This window comes from Lampetra planeri, chromosome 16, assembly GCF_965212315.1.
Source record: "Lampetra planeri chromosome 16, kcLamPlan1.2.h2, whole genome shotgun sequence".
NCBI classification, from domain to species: domain Eukaryota; kingdom Metazoa; phylum Chordata; class Hyperoartia; order Petromyzontiformes; family Petromyzontidae; genus Lampetra; species Lampetra planeri.
In genome coordinates, this window is record NC_136122.1 from 5,781,459 (window position 1) to 5,803,262 (window position 21,804).

The following is a 21,804-nucleotide window of genomic DNA, read 5'->3' on the forward strand; positions in this document are numbered from 1 at the left end:
TAAGGGGGCACGGGGTGACCAATAAGGTCTGAAATGGTCTGTAATAATGTAGGGGCACTGACCAGGTATGGACTCATCCTTAAAAGAGTACCAGCACCGGGAAGACAAAGGCGGCCGTGCGTGGTGTTGGCCACCCCCATCCCCACCCTCCTTCGCTGATGCGTGATGCTGATCTTAAAGCTACAGCTGCAATCGGCTCCGTCCGAACTGCACTTGCCCCCAAACAGCGCTGCGGTGGGCTACACGGGGGACCTTTGGCTTTGCGTGGCGGCCACTGGAGGCACCCCCCCCTACCCCCCCTATCCCTCGCCCCCCCCCCAACCCTCGCCCCCCCCATCCCTCGCCCCCCCCCCCACATCCCTAGCCCCCCCAAACCCCCCCATCCCTCGCCCCCCCCATCCCCCCCCCTCCATCCCCCCTCATCCCCCCCCCTCCATCCCCCCCCCAACCCCCCCTATCCCTCGCCCCCCCCAACCCTCGCCCCCCCCATCTCTCGCCCCCCCCCACATCCCTAGCCCCCCCCAACCCCCCCATCCCTCGCACCCCCCAACCCCCCCCCATCCCTCGCCCCCCACATCCCTAGCCCCCCCCATCCCCCTCCATCCCCCTCCCCCCCTCCATCCCCCCCCTCCATCCCCCCCCCGATCCTCCCCCTCCATCCCCCCCCATCCCTCGCCCCATCCTTCGCCCCCCCCACCCCCATCCCTCGCCATGTCCGCTCCGCTCCCCTCTCAGCCTCCTCCACCGCTCGCCGCCGCCGCCTCCGCCTCGTCCTCTCCTTTCTCCTCCTCCTCCTCGCCGGCTGGGCGATGAGCCCCGCGACGAGGAGAGAGAGAGACGACGACGACGACGAGGAGGACGAAGAGGACGAGGAGGAGGAGAGAGACGAGGAGGAGGAGCGAGAGAGCCCACGGGGAGCTCATGGCGAGACTCGCAGACTACTTTGTCGTTGTGGAATACGACGAGGCCGGCAGCAAAGGTGACGCCGATACAGCACACACACAGCACACAGACAGCACACACACACAGCACATACACACAGCACACACAGCATACACAGCACACACACAGCACACACACCACATACAGCACACACAGCACACATCCACACACCACAGACAGCACATACAGTGCACACACAGCACACACACTGCACACACACACTGCACACAGACAGCACACACACACCACACACACCACACACACCACACCCAGCACATACACCACATACAGCACACACACAGCACACACACAGCACACAGACAGCACACACACACACCACACACACACAGCACACAGACAGCACACACACACAGAGCACACAGACAGCACACACAGAGCACACAGACAGCACACACACAGCACAGACTACAGCACAGCACACACACACCACATACAGCACACATTCACACACCACAGACAGCACATACAGTGACACACACAGCAAACACACAGCACACACACACACACTACAGACAGCACACACACAGCACACATACACCACATACACACACCACAGACAGCACACACAGCACAGCGACCGACACACCACACACACAATGACACAGACACCGGCACACATCCACACACACATCCACACACACACCGACACACACACACCGACACAGAGACACCGACACACAGACACTGACACACAGACACACCACATACAGCACACACACACCACAGCACAGCGACCGAACCCCACACACACAATGACACAGACACCGAAACACAGCACAGACACCGACACACACAACACACAACAACACACATCCACACCCACACATACCGACACCCCACACACAACACACACAGATACACAACACACACACGCATTACAAGCTCATACATGTCGTGTACACACACATGCTACCCCACATGTAATGCTTTATTGAGGCGTTCACCGGTACAGTAACACGTGTTTGATGGATACGAGATTGGGAGAAAGGGTGAAACACACTCACACACACAGATACATCCATCATACATGAGAACATCATACATGTAAACATCATACATGCGTACATATAATACACAGTATTATATGAACCCATAGGTATTTGGCATGCACACTGTTATCACGTGTGATGATGATGATGCAGCATTACAGACGAGGCCGGAAGCAGTGGTGACACAAAGTGACAGGTCACACACAACATGCATGTGCACACACATGTGCACACACGTGCATCATGTCACCCCATACGAGAGTTTTCGGGTCCACAAGGCGTACACAGCCACTTCAATACGGGCAAAACAATTATATTTGTGCGTCTCTACCTTGCGATGGCACTTTGCAGGATGAACCTTGAGATGTATAAGGGGCACGGGGTGTCCGATGAGGTGTTAATTGATCTGTGATAAGGTATGGCACTGATAAGGGGTTGACAGGTATGGTGCACAGACATCAACTTAAATACAAGATGCGATACATGATGAACACGCGTAACACGTGTGTAGCCATAGCACGATGTTGCAAACGTGGTGTCACACACACATGCACATCCCTCCCTGGAATACGTACATGAATGCATTGCTGTAATATACATTCATTGTGTATTGCATTGTGTGTGTGTATAAACACACAATATAAACACACACACACACGTGTATACATACGAGAACATACACACTGGTGTGTATAGTCAACACGTACAATAATGCATAACATTTACTATAATGCACATGCATACTGCAACATGACACTATGTATACTAAGCAATTTAACACGTAGGCTTTAACGACTAATGTTTTATGTCATAGAGGTTTTCTTGGGTTAGATCGCGTAAATTTAAATGTGTCGTTAAACCCGCCACCACCCGACACAGCCTATGTCACAGGTAATGACATGCACACAATGGAATGCACACAATGGACTTTAACACACAGTGGCCGGCTCGTATCTGACGCATTTGTTGTGCAAATGTCGTTGCGTGTACGAATTTTGTCTTTGTGGGCCACTGGCTGGGCCATGTATGGATTTTACTGCATTATTATTTACGTGTGCGTGTGCATATTGGCCGCCTGTTGCCTTAATTACCTGCCATCAGGTTCATATCAGGGTTGTGATTGTGATGGTGAATGTTCTATATTCATACTGCATTTGTATTTAACGACAGGTAAAAATAATAATCTGAATTTCTAATATCCTCTTTCTCGCATTTTTTCCCATTCATGTGGGTTATGCCAGGGTTGTCATTATGATGGCGAATGTTCCATAATTACACAGCATTTGCATTTAACTACAGGTAGAAAATTCCGAAAAATTGTAAAATCCTCTTGCTTGCATTTTTCCCCCACTCACGTGGTAAGGTCTGCCATCCTGGCCCCCCTCTCTGTCCACTCCTGTCCAGGGCTATCATCTCAACATCCACTCCACCGTCTTTCATGTCCTGTTTCACCACTTGGAAAGCGCCTCTCACTTCGGCCTACCTCTCCATCTCCACCCTGGTGCTCCCATGTGCATCACCTTTACCGTCAGCTGTGGTTCCTCTCTCCTTACGACAGATCCCCCTGTCCATCTGAGTCTACGTTGCTCTCGGCTGGTCTGAGATGGCTACCGCTAACCCGATCCGATATGTCCTAGCCATCTGAGTTGACATTATTTTTTTACTCTTCTGAGACGAATGCCACTCTTTGCCTTCTTCCTCCTGGAATTTGTAGTTTTGAGAAGTACTGTGGACAGTATATACGGTATTAAGAAGGAAGTCTTCCATGCCCTTTATCTTCACGAGGTTAATCATATTGCTTTCATGCACAGGGACTTATTACCCACCCTGTTTAATGTACAAACACACATCGTCTATTTTTGTACGTTTATCGACTGTTCCCTTGCCATAAGAATGTCGAATCTCCACCACTGGCCCAGAACCACCAATGTAGTTGAGCTCTGCCCAACACTATTTTTATCCTCGCCATGATATTCAGTATGCCTTCTTTAACCGGACCAGAGTCCATTGAGGATCATTACCTTTCCATAAGGGAGACCTGGATGAGGTCCCACAATCGTTCGCATGGACACTTACATAATGCAGTGTGGTTGCATGTGGCTTTTATTACGAATTTCTTGTGAACTCTCCAGACGAGCCCCTAAAGATACGCGTGAAATGCACTCGCAGTGACCGTGTGGAGCTGGCCTCTAATGTTTACCTTGCTCCGACAAACCTTATTATTCTGAGGCCCCCAAAGCCTGATGGACACAATGTTATTTCCTTCAAACCACTTAATAAACACTCTTATCTATTTTTAGTATCAGAATTCGCTGAGGCGGCAAAAAACAAACTTTACTGTATGCGAGTGGTTGCCAACTTTTCTTTTTGCCTTTACGTGTTCACGCGTTAGCGGTTGGAGTCGTGGTTGTTACAGCGGTGAGCTCACTGCAAAAAGCGAAGCCAAAGGCATTAAGAGCTTTGATTCCATGCCATCAGTGGCCACTGGTATTTAAAGCATCGGTGGAAAATGGCATCTAAATTGATAGTGATCCTCTCCGAGGTTAAAAAAAACAAGTAGCCGCACAAGATCAGCGAATGCACCGTGTAAACATGAGCACTGGGGGAGACAAAGGTGGGTTAAAAGTGGTTCTGACCACACCACCACCACCCATCCACCCACGTGCGTGCGTGCGGTGCCAGCCTTAAAGGTTGCTCTCTTACAACGTTTGCCCCAACAGTGTGTGCCACTACACAGGGCGAGCTTTGTCTTGGTGTCTGCGGCAGTGTTACTGCCCTTCGAAAAAAACTGCCCACTTACAAGCTGTGGGCAGTGTATTAATGTCTCTTGTATTTGTTCAGCGGTGACTTGTCAGCTGTTGAACTCCAGCGTGAATGTGTTTGCGATTGCTGCCTTGTGCGTGTCAAGTGTCTGTGAGACAGGGAATGTTGAACCCGCTTCGGGGCGGGCATTGATGAGCGACGGACCCTTCCGGCAGGAGCTCTGGGAAATCATTTGGTTTGAATTGTGATGCCATTGTTTGAGGTTAACTGCCGTGTCCTGTTCCGTGCCTAGCGGAGTGTGTGGATGTACAGTGTATTCGTACAAAAGAGAAATTCTAAAGGGGCTTTCCGGCGTGAGTTGTCTCACTCCACGGAAGGTGAATTACTTGGTTTCGCTGATGGTGGGAATCATATTTGTAAGTGCTTAGCAGGAGAATGCAATTTTGAACTTTGGTTGATCCAAATTGGATCATGTAGATTGTGAAATTTGTTAGGTTATAAGCGTCGACAATATTTGTGGCAAATTTCTACTTTCTAGCCCCTGTAGAACAGAACATCATTAGAATTTGCATCAATCTGTCCTTACCGCATATATATTAGATGTGTTTGCCCACAGACACATGCATGCACACAACACACACTTACAAAAATATGCACGGCCATGTACCACACGCATACAGAAATATAGGCACAATCAACACATAAGACAAGGACACATACCAGACAGACTCCCACATATACTGCATACACACAACACATTAACATGCCCACGCTCCAAATACCTACATATATGCCATCACACATATCAAAGATACAAGTGAATGCACACATACACAGTGATGGAAATTCCATGTTCAAATGGTGGGAACATTTCGATTTAAAGCTTTCGTGACTGCAGGGATTCATCTTCTTGGTTCTTTTGGTAAAGTCACGTAGAAGGGATATAATAAAATAATAGATATAAAACATAATAAAATACAATTCTCACGACGTTTCGGCCACAACGCAAGCAGCCGTCCTCAGGTGAAGAACAGGTCTGTCGGAAAGACAGCGTCTTGTGGCCGAAACGTCATGAGAATTGTATTTTATTACGTTTTATTTCTATTATTTTATTATTTCCCTTCTACGTGACTTTACCGAAAGAACCAAGAAGATGGTGGGGACAGGCTATTCGTCTCACAACCACTGATGATTTTGCACAAAGTGGTAATCATTTTATTTACCACAGAAGAGCCCATGTTGAATAGCAATATAAAGTACAGCAGGGACCCGTACCTATTTTAGTATCCCACGACGAATTATGATTATTGATGGGACCGATTATGATGGGATCTCATGACTTGGAGCACTACTTATTTTCTCACTGAACCAAACTCTGGCCAAGTTTTTATAATTAAAGTAATTCGCTGTTTCAGTGAATAGTAGGTTGTCATTGCTGTACAATAATAGGCATATATTTGACTTTCAGAAATATATAAAAATCTACATCCTTTTTGCTGGCAGGCCTCCAATATCAAGTTGTATGTTTTGTGGCTTATTGTTGATTCTTATCGAGTTCAAAACCAACTCAAGTTGTGTTCAGCAATTAACCAATAGAAAATATGATTCGTTTAAGACACCGTACTCATTCATTATTTTATGCAAACACTCAGTCTGTAATGTTCTCTTCGGTGTACTGTATAGAGTAATTCATGTGGTGTGATGTGTAAATGCATAACTGTGGCACAATTGTTAGCATGCTGCACAATGAACCCCACCAACCTGAGTTCGATTCCTGGCCACGGATAACATCTGCACTGACCAACATGGAGTATGGACAAACAGCCCAGACTGACATGATGTGTGCAGTGGGAGGGGGGTGAGCTTAATCCAACAGTGGATTGGCATTTGTCTGAAAAATGACAGAAGCAAAACAAAAATTACGTGTAAAAGTACGTCTCCAACACACAATGCTAAATATGATACACTCCATTTAATTAATATCAAAGCACTGTATACATACACACTGCGATGGAAATTCATACACGACACATTGTACGTGTATGCTTAGTGTTAACCAGAGGTGGGACAAAGTCATTGTTATGCAAGTCCAAGTCGAGTCGCAAGTCATCAAATTCATGACTCGAGTCTGACTCGAGTCCAAGTCACATGACTCGAGTCCACATCTCATAGGTGGGACAAAGTCATTGTTATGCAAGTCCAAGTCGAGTCGCAAGTCATCAAATTCATGACTCGAGTCTGACTCGAGTCCAAGTCACATGACTCGAGTCCACACCTCTGGTGTTAACAATTAAACTTGCACATTTGAAATTAGGCATGTGATGTTTCACCCCCCATACAGCGATTCCATTAACTCTGCTGATTCATTACAAGGAACTATTTTAGTCTTGATATTACCGTCTCGTTTGCACAATTTCCCTCGTTTTGTTCACTCCGTTAGTCTAATTGTAACATTTGCGTGCCTTTGCGCATAGTTTGCACGAATCGTTACTATCTGATTCTGACAGGTGCCATTTGATGCGTGTGTCCATGAGCAAAAGAGGCTATTTTAATCATTGCACAAATGCATCGATGTCACATCCTCGGTAGACGCACACAGCACCGCACTACCATTTGGGAGGTAACAATTCATCGCTTCCATGTTTCGGGGAAATGTTATTGTTATTCTCAAATCAGTTCCTGCCTTTCCATTGTGATCCTCACGACATGTATAGTGGTATGAATCTATGGAATATTTACTGATATAAACACGTGAATTTATTTTCAACTCTCGACTCCCTGCCGCTGTTTAAGTCCAGGAGGCTCCAAACCTTCCTTGTTTCATCTGCCTGTAACTAACTGCCTCTTGGTCCTAACGTATATGATTCACTGCGTTGTTCAAGAATGAATTAATATTCATGTGAATTACTTATTATATTTCACACTGAGGCACCGTGGATATGGCATGCAACACATACATTACAGAAGCAAAATACATGAATACAAAGATCCCCCTTGTGTCATTTAACATAATGTTCGGGCAAGTGCTGTTGGCGAACACCTGTTAATGCCTGTAAGGCACACAAGGGGTAGAGTGGTAAGTACCACCGTTCCCTAGTGCTAATCTTTAACACGCACACGCTAACAGATACTCGTGGAAAGTCGACCTCGAGGAAGCACAGGACCAATTTAAATGTCACACAACCACTTTTTTTCTGCGTGTTGCTGGGGAAGCAGTTGTAGTTGTGTTGATGTCGAGGTTAAAAACCCATTCAGCAGCTTCAGGCGAGGCAGAGTGAGCGGTTGTGATGACACCCTGAATTCATCTCTCAGGGCACGAGTTCGGCACGTGGGGCGATTCTCTGAGTTTTGGTGGCCACAGTCATAATTTGTGCTGGTCCTCATGCTCCACGTGTGGAGCAAGTGGCCGCATCTTATGTTGGCCATGGTCGGAAATCAAACTCGGATCGCCGGGTCCGTAGCTCAGTACGCTGATCACTCTACCGCCACTCCACGCAGACAGTGCGACACAGGTGCGCATACAAGAAGTGAAAACAGAAAGTCGGAAGTGTGGGTGAAAAGGGCATGCCTCCTGCAGACAGGGGGAACAGAAGAGGAGACCGTGACCCCACCCACGATTGATTTGTGACGCTCGACAAGGGGCTGCAGCGTTCGCAGCTGAGCAATGTAGCGTCATGGCGTGTGTGCTCATGACTGTGCCGCCTATTATTGACTGATTGTCAAAGTCACATTCTCTCCGTGCTTATATGAGGATTAGGGCACCACGTATGTCTGCTTGTGGCCTAGAGCTAATGATGGAAAATCTGCATTCCTATAGCAGGGCCCAGTTTACGCAAAGTGGTACCTATTTTAGAATACCTTTATAGATAGTGGTGATGATGGGCTGAGTTGACCCTTGGTCGGCATTTTTATAGTTTATAGATCTGACCTCGGCACCACTCGTCCAGGTTTCTTATTAACCAGTGCTCACACGTGTAACATGCAACCCGTAGCAAGGGTTGGTGGATCACACAGAGATTGACCTGACCATAGGGGTATCGAGTTGCCTGTAAGAGGGCAGTTTAGCAAGTAGGTGTCTGACGGACCATCTACACTGCGGGGTTAAAGATTTCTGTGTTGTTCAGTGGTTTTATCCGTGCAGTTTCATCGCTTTCAATAAATGGATAGCCGGACATTCGAAAGCAGGACCCTCATGAGAAGGAGCCATGATGCTCGGTGAGACTTTCCTGGGTGAACAAAACACGATGGTGATTGTACAGTCCTTTTTGTCACTCCACTGCTGGATGAGCACCTCCCTATGATGTGCGGGTCGCGATGGTTATTTAACCATACTTCACAACGCTGGTCAATGCGGATGGATGACGACGGGGAAGCATATACGCGGGAGCATAGAAGTGCAGCACAATAATGAGTTTTGCTATCTGTTGTAGCCTGGCAGCCTATAACAGCTGTTATTCACAGCGGTCGCCCATCCAAACACTATTCAGTCTCAAACCAGATTAGCTTCCGAGATGTGACGGTGCATCCAAGTTGATTTGATCACAGGCTGTTATTTGGTAATGGTGTTTAATATTGCCGTGCATTACCGGTAGCAGCATCTGTTAGCTCGGCAAGATGAGCGTTTTGGATAATATTGCCTTCTTGCCAAGAGCAGTCAAAATATTTCAGATTGACGAGAATGAATATATTGTGCTGACCTTTTACAGAACTGCCCTTACATCGAAATTTGCTTTTTCGTATTAAATATTAATAATACGCAGTAATGGATCAAGTGCATTGATCTACGCGTTACTATGTTTAGAAAATACTTAAGAGTGTTTTTTTTTAAGGAATTGTAACCTTGTAACACATTCATGAATGCAATAACGTCATCGTCGTCAGCAGACCTGGCTATTCCACTGCTGGATGAAGGCCTCTCCGATGCAACAAAACATTTTTCGCCTCCACATGAGCTGAATTCATTGCTCCATCTCCGCAGTGGTCGCCCTTGCAGGCGTGTTCACTCCCTTTGGCTGCCACTCCATTGTTAATCGTGATCGCTAACCGTCATCCCTTTCAGATATGTCCTTTCCAAGCCCACTTATGTAGTTATGGTCAAAAATGTGTTTCTAACTTACATATTTTCTCTAATCTTTGTGTCATTATCATCATTAACCATGATCAATTGTCGCCACCTCTCGTGATCTTGCGATGCAACAATTCAAACAGCACCTGCACATGAACTGATCTCAGCACTCCATCTGCTTGACGGATGTCCTCTCAGATGTGTTCCATTCCTTGGCTGCCACTCTGCTGTTTGTCTTTACTATCTTCCATCATCCGTTCTAGGCTACGTGTCTTACCCAAGCCTTTGATGGAGTTGATAAAACTGTACAAGCAAGACAGAAGCATTGAGACCAAATGAGAGGAATATTTTATTTAATCAAATCGTGACCTAGAATTGTGACAATTCATTGATTCGCTTGGTGGAGGGAAGGGGAATAATCTTTACGTTCCTAGAGATACTGATCTCTGCGGTGGCGAGATGTTAACTCTCTTACCTGGTATGCGGGAGATTGTGGGTTCAATCCTGACCCCGACTCCTGTATTTTTTGAGTTTGGATATTCTCCCTCTGGTCGCGTGGGTTTTTCTCCAGGTCCCCCTGTTTTTCTCTCCACATTTAGGATCATGGGTATTAGAGTATTTGTCTGCTATATATTTCCACATTATAAGCCACTTCGTTCAGCTATCATTTGTGGTCAGGTGGCTTCTGAAAAAGAGCTATATAGCTCAATGGGTGGGTCTCACCCGGTAAAATAAAAATGGTTTATAGAATTTGAAATTTTCATCACAGCCTTTCGACTGCCAGCGGAGGTGAGCATCACCTAACACCAATTTGTTGTTAACGGTGATCTTTGAAAAACATTTTTGATATTCAGTGTTGGCAGGGAATCTCCGCTGCAAACATAAATCATTCACCACTCCTGTCATATGCAGTGAACCTGATACAACATTTACTTTTGTTGTACATGCCTTGTTGAAATATTTAGGTCGCACCAATCTCATTTTTCAATTACGTTCCAATTAGCCTTAAAAGGTTCTTAAAACGGCAAGCCTGTTTTGTTTGTATACATCCCCAATTTAAAATGTGGGTCATAGCATGCTGATGGGCGGTTTATTTATTTATTTATGGCTGTCACGTTGGTGGCCAAAAATAAAAAAAAATGCTCGCAACTCAATAGCACTGGGCATTTGGTTTGAGTCCTAAATTAGCGAAACACAGGCGACTCTTATTTCACATGCATAATGCCGGCTGGTGTGGCACCCAATGGTGTAGAATTTTGGGCACAAGGGCCACACTGTTCTCAGCCGTTATTAAGTGAGCGAACGAGCGACCGGGTCGCTCCTTGGCGGCGTGCAATCGTAAATTGTCGGACCTCTCGCCCAAAGCCTGGCGCCGGCGATTTGGTCGGCTGAACCTCGACCGCCCGAGATCCATTGTGCGCGCAAGTTGGTCGACTTACGCCGCTTCGTGAATTCCCTCCTGCAGTGGTTGTGTGGCCTGCGTGTGTTTTACCTGGGCTCATTTTATCAAGGGCGCGCGCGCGCGCCGAGATATTTTTGCGCGCTCTGGGCTCCCGTGTTACAAGCGAGCGCTGCGTTGCCCAATAGCATTCATGCACAGTAACGATACGGGGCAACACTGATGTACGGATGGCACGCACGCGAGCTTGGAAGTTTTTTAGAACGTGAGCGGTATCGCGCAAGATACCGCTCGCGTGCTTGATAACGAACGTACGTGTGTATGTTGAACTTATTTCGCACCTCTACGTTGGCAACCGCGGGAATCGAATGGCGGCAACTGAGAAACTTGCTTGCGTCTGCCCTAACTTTGGGGGATCGGATTGCATTATCACCACAAAAGTCTGAACTGGTTTTTGTTTCGTAAAGATCACAAACAGAGGTTAAGTGGTGCCAAGTGGGTGACTGGGCTGTCCGTCATACAGTGGTAGGAAGTTGTCAAAAGAGTGGGGTGCAGTGGAAAGCACACACTTGTGTTTGGTCATGGTTGTGCGATTTTGGCTGAAGTACATGGCTTGAAAAAAGTAACACAAAGCCCACACCGTTGCTTCAGTTTCGTAAACCCGTCGACGTACTATTTGTTACCTGCAATTCAACAAGAGACGAGCTGTCAAGATTGCGGAGTCGAGTAGCTCTGAAAAATGTGCTACAGTGCTTGTGTATGTGCCATAAAATACTATTTATAATATTGGTTGGTTGAGTGGTCTCGTGGTTAGAGCGCTCGCCACAAAGTCAGCTTGCACCGAGCGGAAGGCTGTATTCCTGCGAGGTCCGCCTTGTCAATTTTGCTTGAAATTAGTGGCAGTGCCATTGTCAAAATATGACATTTTAGTGTTCCAAAGCATAATATCTCATGCAATGTGTCGACCGTTGTATTTTTTCCACCTTGGGAGGAAATCTCACAGATACAAGGGCTTAACACTCTCATGCTCGTACAGAGAAAGATCAGAAACGTATATTTGCTGTACCACCATCTGTTAGCTATTATATATTACAGTAATTATCTTTGAATACTCTTTTGTTCTTTCGGTAAAGTCACGTAGGTAGAAAAATAATTGATCACGACGTTTCGATCGCAACACAAGCAATCGTCATCAGGTGGGACAACCACAGCAAGAAAAAAAACTGCTGAAGTAGGCCAACTTCGAATGTTTAGTTTTGCAAAGCGTTGTGACTGATGCAAATTGCATCTCTCAATCGCTGTGGAACCACAGACGAGCTCGAAGGCAGCCAGGCAGTGTGCCAGCATCAACAATTTCCCAAGCTCTGCAGTCCTCTATATATATTAAGACGTTTTCAGCCAGCCAATGAATCTTTATCCACGTGGGAGGAAACCAGAGCAGCTGGAGAAAAGCCACGCATACGAGAGGGCAACACTCTATCCCATACGGAACGAACAGATGATACTCGTTCGCAATTTGCTGTACCGCCTGATGAACCAGAGTATGACACCTCGATGCCCACGGGAATTGGAGTTTCGCAGCATTTGCACGATCCACCAACCCTTACTGCCTCCACAGTCCTGGATTACAGGTGTACGCCATGACCACCCAGCTAATTGGTGATTATTATTTGGTTCTTTTCGGTTAAGTCACGTCTAAAAATAAAATAATAAATTAAAATAACATATTACGACGTTTCGATTGCAACACAAGCAATCATCATCAGGCATAAAAAAAATAGCAACAAAAATCTAACTAGAAAACTATAGACAGACATACAAGCAGACAGACATCACAATGGCACACAGAGAGAGGACACAAATCGGCACAAAGAGAGGGGTCGTTTCTGTGACGGTCCCTTAAATATAGAGAGGGGGGGGGGCGGGGACGGAGAGAGGGAGGGGGCAGAGAGAATTAGCATATCAATGAGTGTACGGCAACGTACTGCTGTTGCAAGTAAGATGACAATGTGGAACGGGCACGCAAGCTTGAAAATTAGGAGACAGGCACACGAAAATTAAATAACCTAGCAAAATATCGAAATGTGATGTAATACAACACAGAGAGTCGGTTAACACACAATTAACGCATAGCCTGGTTGATTACGTGTTTAAAAATTTGCTAAGTTAGAATTTTAAGTGTGAAAATTCCAAAGAGAGGACACAGGCAGAGAGAACAAATAGCCAGAAAGAAAAAGGATAAGCTTAAAACTTCCCCGTAGAAGTGGTTCAATCTTAATTTAGGAGCTTTCGTGACTGCAGGAATTATTATTTGGTTCTTTTCGGTTAAGTCACGTCTAAAAATAAAATAATAAATTCAAATAACATATTACGACGTTTCGATTGCAACACAAGCAATCATCATCAGGCATAAAAAAAAATAGCAACAAAAATCTAACTAGAAAACTATAGACAGACATACAAGCAGACAGACATCACAATGGCACACAGAGAGAGGACACAAATCGGCACAAAGAGCGGGGTCGTTTCTGTGACGGTCCCTTAAATATAGAGAGGGGGGCGGGGACAAGGAGAGGGAGGGGGCAGAGAGAATTAGCATATCAATGAGTGTACGGCAACGTACTGCTGTTGCAAGTAAGATGACAATGTGGAACGGGCACGCAAGCTTGAAAATTAGGAGACAGGCACACGAAAATTAAATAACCTAGCAAAATATCGAAATGTGATGTAATACAACACAGAGAGTCGGTTAACACACAATTAACGCATAGCCTGGTTGATTACGTGTTTAAAAATTTGCTAAGTTAGAATTTTAAGTGTGAAAATTCCAAAGAGAGGACACAGGCAGAGAGAACAAATAGCCAGAAAGAAAAAGGATAAGCTTAAAACTTCCCCGTAGAAGTGGTTCAATCTTAATTTAGGAGCTTTCGTGACTGCAGGAATTACACACTTAAAATTCTAACTTAGCAAATTTTTAAACACGTAATCAACCAGGCTATGCGTTAATTGTGTGTTAACCGACTCTCTGTGTTGTATTACATCACATTTCGATATTTTGCTAGGTTATTTAATTTTCGTGTGCCTGTCTCCTAATTTTCAAGCTTGCGTGCCCGTTCCACATTGTCATCTTACTTGCAACAGCAGTACGTTGCCGTACACTCATTGATATGCTAATTCTCTCTGCCCCCTCCCTCTCTCCGTCCCCGCCCCCCCCCCTCTCTATATTTAAGGGACCGTCACAGAAACGACCCCTCTCTTTGTGCCGATTTGTGTCCTCTCTCTGTGTGCCATTGTGATGTCTGTCTGCTTGTATGTCTGTCTATAGTTTTCTAGTTAGATTTTTGTTGCTATTTTTTTTTATGCCTGATGATGATTGCTTGTGTTGCAATCGAAACGTCGTAATATGTTATTTTAATTTATTATTTTATTTTTAGACGTGACTTAACCGAAAAGAACCAAATAATAATTCCTGCAGTCACGAAAGCTCTTAAATTAAGATTAATTGGTGATTATTGAGTCATTGCCGATTACATAATCATTATCATCAGCCATTGGCTGCCTGCTGCTAGATGAAGGCGTCATTGTCATGCCTCGTGATCCTGCGATGCCACGATCCATCTCACTGAGACACGTTGCATTGGTTTCTCTCCATGATGGCCAACTCTCGGGTATCCTCCCTGCTTTGGCTGCTATTCTGTTACCAGTCTCACCTATCAGCCGTTATCCGTGCTCATGATGTGTCCTGCCCAAGCCCACTTGATCTTCTTTTCCCCCAAAGGTATTTGATCGAACAAACGATTCAGGTGCACACAGGGGGCATGCATGGTAATCGAAACCAGGATGGACACAATGCGAAATGCTAATTTTTTTTTACCAACGTTTTATATTTTGAATCTGTCTATGTGTTTCAATAAACTCTACATAGCTGGTGTCTACCTCGTTAACTCGGATAACCCACGAGTGGAAGGACAGGGTGCAGCCCACTTTCTTTTTAACATTCAACATGACAAATGTAACCATTTTGCGACATTTTTGTATGAAATTTTTTCTTTGCTATGTCACGTTTCCCCACCCGTCCCGTCCCATCCCCACCTTCTACGGACGGAGCGAACGATTTGCCACTTTGGGCCGCTTGGTCACGGTCGGCTGCGCACCAGCACGCTGCCGTGTACTGCTAACGAGACCTGAAACATGAACGAGGGAAGCGTTATTCTTTCCCCCCCCACCCCGACCCTCTTCAGCCCCAGGGCGAAGGGAAGGTGGTGGAAGGTGAGAGGGTGAGAGTGCTTTTGTGGCGCTGTCTTGCTCGGGTTGGTTGGGAACATGAAAACGTGCCACTCCTGAACCCTGCAGGTGCAGTGTTCAGCAGTCTCCCCCCCCCCATCCTTCGTTCTTGCAGCCGTGGCTTTTTGTTGAGACAGTTGCTCAAGAGAGCACTTTACGCGTATATCCGCACACACGCGTTCACAAAGATGAACATGTAGCCTTTAACAGACTGTTTGGGCAAATGCTGTGAGCGAGCACCTATTAAGGCCGGCACGGTGGCACACGAGGGGTGTGGGTGGCCACTTAGGGGGGGGGCCCAGGACAAGTGCAGATAATCGTCACCGACGTTGGCCGTGAGCACGAATCAAACTCAGGTCGCCGGGCTTATAGCGCAGCACGCTAATCGCCGTGCCACCGCTCCCCCTTTTTATGCACAAAAGACAAAGATCCCCCGTATAGCCTGAACAGACTGTTGGGGCAAGTGCTGTTAGCAAGGCCGGAACGGCACACGAGGGGGTGAGTGGCCAGCACCACGCCCGACCGCATTTGTCTCCCTAGTGGCGATGTTTACACACCGTACCAAGTAATCATTTGAGGCTGAGTCGACCCAGGGGAGGCCCAAAACTGGTTCAGATAATCGTCACTGCTGTTGGCCGTGAGCGGGAATCGAACCCGGGTCGCCAAGTTCGTAGCGCAGCGTAGCGCTAACCACTGCACTACCGCTCCCCACACGCACGCATGCACGCACGCACACACGTGGCTGGGTGACATCGTGCACAGAGTGGGGTGACTCACGAGCAGGAGGCTGCTTTTTCCAACTCACGTCGTCAGCCTAAATTACCAACATCCTTCTGTGGTCGATAAAGTCCCCTCTGCGGGAAGTCAACGGTGGTTGTTGCCCGACGGAGAGAGTGGCCCCGCCATGGGAAGGTGGAATTTCTGCCATCGACTCGAGGGGCCACCAGTCGTGGCGAGGAGCCTCCGCCACTCCACTGCTCGTCTCGACAGACATCCAGCGCTTTGGAGGTGGATTGCGCCTCAGGACACCGATCCAGATTAGCAACCGCGGCCCAGAGGTCACAACCGGGTACCCGATACTCGTACCCTACCCGATACCCGGCTACCCGTACCCGGCCGGGTACGGGTACCCGTTTGCGACCTTGGTGCGGCCGGGTACGGGTAGGCCGTGAGTCACCGGTGAGTAACCGTTTGTCACTCATTTCGGGTAGGGTACGGGTAGTGTATGGGTACCCGTGCCCGGGTACGGGTACCCGTTTGCGACCCTGGTGCGGCCGGGTACGGGTACGGAATCAAAACCCGTTTGCGACCTCTGCCGCGGCCCCACTTGAGCGGGGAGCCGTGGGGACACCGACTCTTCGTGCAGCAGCAGCAGCAGCAGCGGCTGCAGTACGCGAACAAATAAACGGGACGTTCATTTGGCCTCTCTGGCTGCAGGGTCTGAAACCTTTTTTACGTGACGTATTGAAATGCGCCGTCCTAATTACTTGGCGGCCGTCGGCTTGGTCTTTGTGTGAAGGAGTAGAATTTGTGTGGCCTGTTTCCCAGGCAACGGGGCTGAGGTCGTAGTAACTGCGGCTGTTTTAATCGTGGCCACAGGGCAGGGTGGGTTTTCTGTGGCGGGTCACCTGGCTGACATTTTCAAAGGGACGTGCGAGCCTCGTTTGACGTGGCAGCTTTTGAAATATTATCAAGGCGGTGTTTCTCACGTGGCCTCCCCGTGCTGGCTTTCGTAATTTTGTAAACTTGTGGTTTTTTTGTATGAAAGAAAAATGACGATGCTGTATAAACTTTTTATTTTTTTACATGACGTACGTTAAGCATTTTTTTGTTGCAAAAGCACACACAACAACTGCGGTGGTCAACTGAATTTAGAGCCCTGCGAAAGTTGTATAAAAAGTCAGAATGTGCCGCTGTGAAGCGTTGTGAGTGGTAACAAAATCCATCACCGGCTTGCATCTCCAAATGAAAATAAATGCGCTTTGGTGTATCGGCCTTTCGGGATATTCTCGGTTTATGTTATCCAGCAGAAACTGTTTAGGCAAGCAAAACTCTGGAATGTTTTTGACCTTTTGGATCTCATCAATGCTCGGGCTTATTAAACAAATACTGCTGGCCAGCAAGATGTTATGAGCTCAAGCAATACGCCTACCAGTGCCCACAAACAAAACACCGCACCGCTGCTTCAACGAATGCTGCTGGCTAACACTTACATCCAGAGGGCCAATAGGCTGCAAAGGCGAAACATTGTGGAGGAACGGACCAGAGGTGGTCCTCTTTTTTCCCCCTATAAAATATTACAATTTTGAGTGTACAAGTTTTTGTTTAACAAACATGACTAGCCTTTTGTGGGGTTTTTTTTGCTGCTGTGCGCACGCCACACCACACATCTCCCTTGCAAAATACCCAGCAAACTGGCTAGATGGGATCGTCTGTGTAACAAATTAAAATGAACCAACCTAATTGGAGCAAGTGTGTGTGCGGGTGTGTGTAGCGAGGGAAGAGAAGTGGGGAGCGGTGGTGTAGCGGTTAGCGCGCTGCACTACGAACCCGGCGACCCGAGTTTGATTCCCACTCACGGCCAACACAAGTGGAGAGTATCTAAACCAGTCCTGTTCCTCCGCTAGGTCGACTCAGCCGCAAATGAGTACCTTGTGTGTTGTTTAAAATCGTCGCCACTTGGGAGACAAACGCGGTCGGGCATGCTGCTGGCCACCCACACCCTCGTGTACCATGCTGCCCTTAATAGATGCTCGCTAATAGCACTTGCCCCCAACAGTTTGTTAAGACTATACGGGGGATCTTTGCCTTTGTTGTCTTTATAGCAAGGGCGGAGAAGTGGCATTGACCCCGCGTCGCGTGTAGAGGTCCCAGGGAGGTGGTAGAGGTCAGCCAGGAGGGGGTGCGGACAGGAAGGCAGAACGCAGCAGCTGTGAACAGAGAGGTGCCTTGGTCCACGTTTAAACTTTGGGAGTGGCTTGGCGGCCTCGTGACGCCTCGGTGGCGAGATGTTAACTACCTCACCTGGTATGCGGGAGATTGTGGGTTCAATCCCGACCCTGACACCTGTATATTTGGAGTTTGCACGTGTCTCTCCCTGTGACCGAGTGGATTTTCTCCAGGTCCTCCAGTGTTCCCCTCCACGTTTAGAAACATGCGTTTAGAGTATTTAGCTGCTATACATTTCCTGCACCTCCTATTAGCACGGTTGCCTACGTACGGTGCGAAAGAAGTTCAAGTGGTGAGTGTGCTGTATGTCTATAGAGCACACTCACCACTGAGCCACTTTGCACCGAGTCAACGGTTCGATTTCCATCGCGGCCGCTGCATGGAATCGCCAAAGCACATTGCCACAAGGTGAATGTCAGAGAAGGCAACAGTATATTGAGTAGCGTAGGTAAACTGTGCTCTGGCGTCAAAGGCACGCCCCCACGTTTATAATTGAAGCTGCAAATGGAAAACAATGCCTACATTGTTACAGCTGGAAAATGAACAAAGCTCGCATTATGCTGTAAAGTGAAGGTGAGAGAGCCTGTGATGTAACTCGCAAGAGTATTCTGATGTCAATATAAAAAAAAAACTTACCAGATTGCCTACGAAATTAATTATAATAAATACTATTCGATAATCATCAATTCTAATGTATCCCTGCTCATACAGGTGAGGGACTGCTCAACTCCATTGGTGGCTTTGAACCAGTGATGGTAATTCCACATTCCCATGGCAAATATCGTCTCCATAAGACAACCAGTCGACTTTTCACGAAGCGATACAAATTTTATCCACCCTGGACGAATTATAGGCTCTGTGGAGGTTCCCAAAATAAAAAAAATATGAAGTGTGGCTTCACACTTTATCACTCTTGATGCTCCTCACACTTGATGCTCTAACGGAACACGTAATATCACACACCACGTGCAATATCACATAACACCCGCTTAAGTCTCACTTAAGTGACGTCACAAGGCTGTCCAAAGTGAAAATTCTGCTTTATTCGCCTGGCTGAACTTTAGACGGTAATTAGTCATCTAACTGGCAGCCAATCAGAGTGAGGCAGGAGCAAAGGGGGTGCAGCTACGGACTCTCTGACATTCTTCTCGTGCCAGTCACGTGGTGATCGAACAATTACCTAGCACCACGTGACCCTAACAGTTCCAATAAATATTCTGATGATTCCGGATTTACATTCCACTCTGGTGGTACGAACACGTTTCACTCCACGTGAGACACGAGACGCTCGCTTAACCCTCCCTAACCGAATCTCACAATGCCCCGAGCTCGTTAAGTTTACGCTATTCAATTACCGTGCCATGGTTGTTGGTGAACACCCTGGCAATGGATCGGCCAACGCTGTTTGCGCCATTTCTATGTTATTCCAGCTGCTCTTTATCCTGAGATGACTTGGTAGCCATTTGCTGTATCGCGTGTTGCTCACTGTATCTTTAAATACAAACCATGTGGACTCACAATGCCAAGATAAACCACCGCAGTCTGCCCGTCTCTCGTTTTATTAGCTTTTTATTTACCCTTCCTTTCATCACGTTTTAGACGGAGCAAGAGCGGGGTTTTTTTTTAAAGCTTTGTTTTGTCTAGCCACACATTGTCAGTTCATTGGCTCTAGTTTTTGTCTTCTGTGAATAGCGAACAGATGTCATCTCGCACCACCGTGCATCTCTCAGGCGTAATTATGTTGAAGGCGTAATTGGCTGTTAAGCCACGGATGGTCAATCGGAAGAGGCGTTTTCCTCCTTCGTGCCGCACACGCAACAAATGGTGGAGCGATGCTCTTCAGCCAATTTAGCAGTGAATGGTCGATAAAGGTCAGCTGTTGAGTAAATACAAGGCTGTAACTCCGTGTGTGGTCGAATGACGCTGGAATACAGAGATGGTGAAAGCCTGTCCATCTGTGGCTTAAATGTTTAAATCTTTTGATGGTTACCAAACAATTTGTCTCATTATTATTACTACTACTACTTCAGTAGCTACTGGAATGGCCACTGTCGTAGTTTTCGGTCTGAAATACCTTCCAGGAAATATAATCACTCGGACTAATTTATATTGAGGACTGTCAATAAAAAATGTGGCATGTACTAAAAGAAAAGTGGTTAGCAAGTTGGTGGCTAAGAACGTGTGATGTCCCTCCACCATGTGCAGTCGAATGTTGCGTGTGCTCTCTGTGCCAGCATGCGGGCACCGTAATGGAGACTAATTATTAATATGTAGAATTTACAATGTTACTCCAATCCCTTCGCTGGCTCAGAATCTCATCTAATCCTGGATCAATTTCAAGACAGCACTCAGCGTCTTCAAGATCCTCCATGGACTCTCCCCTGCCTACCTCTCATCTCACTCAGCTACTCTCGACGCTCTCTCCACTCCAGAAGGCCTCCAGCCCCCCCCAACCCACGCCAGTCAACACTTAGCTCAGTGGGACATCACTCATTTTCTTTTCTTCCCTCGGTGGTGAGATGTTAACTACCTCGCCTGGTATACAGGAGGTCGTGGGTTCGAACCCGTGCCTGACGCCTGTATATATGGAGTTTGCATGTCTCTCTCCCCGTGGTCGCATGGATTTTTCCCCTGCACATTTAAAAACATGCGTGTCGAGTATTTGGCTGTTATAAATGTCGACGTGACATTTATAACATTTGTGGCCAGGTCGCTTCTGAAAAAGAGCTATTACAGCTCATTTGGGCATAATAGTTTTAAAGTTTAAGTTTCACTGCCTTCCCCCAGCCCTCCGTGCTGTTGACTCCCTGCCAATGTTTAATTCCAGGCTCAAGACGTTCCCTTTCTCATCTGCCTGTGACCGACTGCTTCTCTCTATGAAAAAAAAATATCCCCACTGTTTCTGCGTAGAGCGCTTTGAGGCGTGGTCACATTTAAATCCCACGTAAATCCAAGTCGCATTGTATCACATCTGCATGGGGGAAAAAAACATTGTCTTTAAACATAAAAGGAGTAAAACAAATACCTTCACGGCCAGTGAGTCACCGCGACAGAGCTGCCAAAGAAAATATAGAGCTTACAAGATTTGCAGTGTTCAGTGGAAATGCCTAACCTGTAAATAGTCCAACCAAGTTTAACACGTAGACTTTCGCATTCGATGTTATCCATACTTAAGGGGTTATTTTTTTTTGGGTGAGATCACGTAAATATAAATGTGTCATTAACCCCACCACCACCCGGCAGGGAATTAGTAAGGTTTGTTACGTAAACAAAACGTGCCAACGAGTTGCTATGTCAGCACACCCGTTGCGTGTTGGAGAGGAAACCCACAATTCTGGCAAATCGCCAACGAAACGTCTCGAACTTAAATCGTAAATGTGGGTTTACTCTCC

At 46.9% G+C, this 21,804-nt stretch overlaps 1 protein-coding gene across 1 annotated transcript in view; it reads left to right on the forward strand.

Moving 5' to 3' along the window:
* Positions 1–705: 705 nt before the first annotated feature.
* LOC144722958 (myotubularin-related protein 5-like) overlaps positions 706–21,804 on the forward strand; it is a 97,139-nt gene continuing 76,040 nt past the window's right edge. The window contains exon 1 of the mRNA XM_078601408.1: positions 706–979. Coding sequence (XP_078457534.1) covers positions 922–979 — 58 coding nt within the window. The 5' untranslated portion in view covers positions 706–921. The remainder of the gene's footprint in view (positions 980–21,804) is intronic.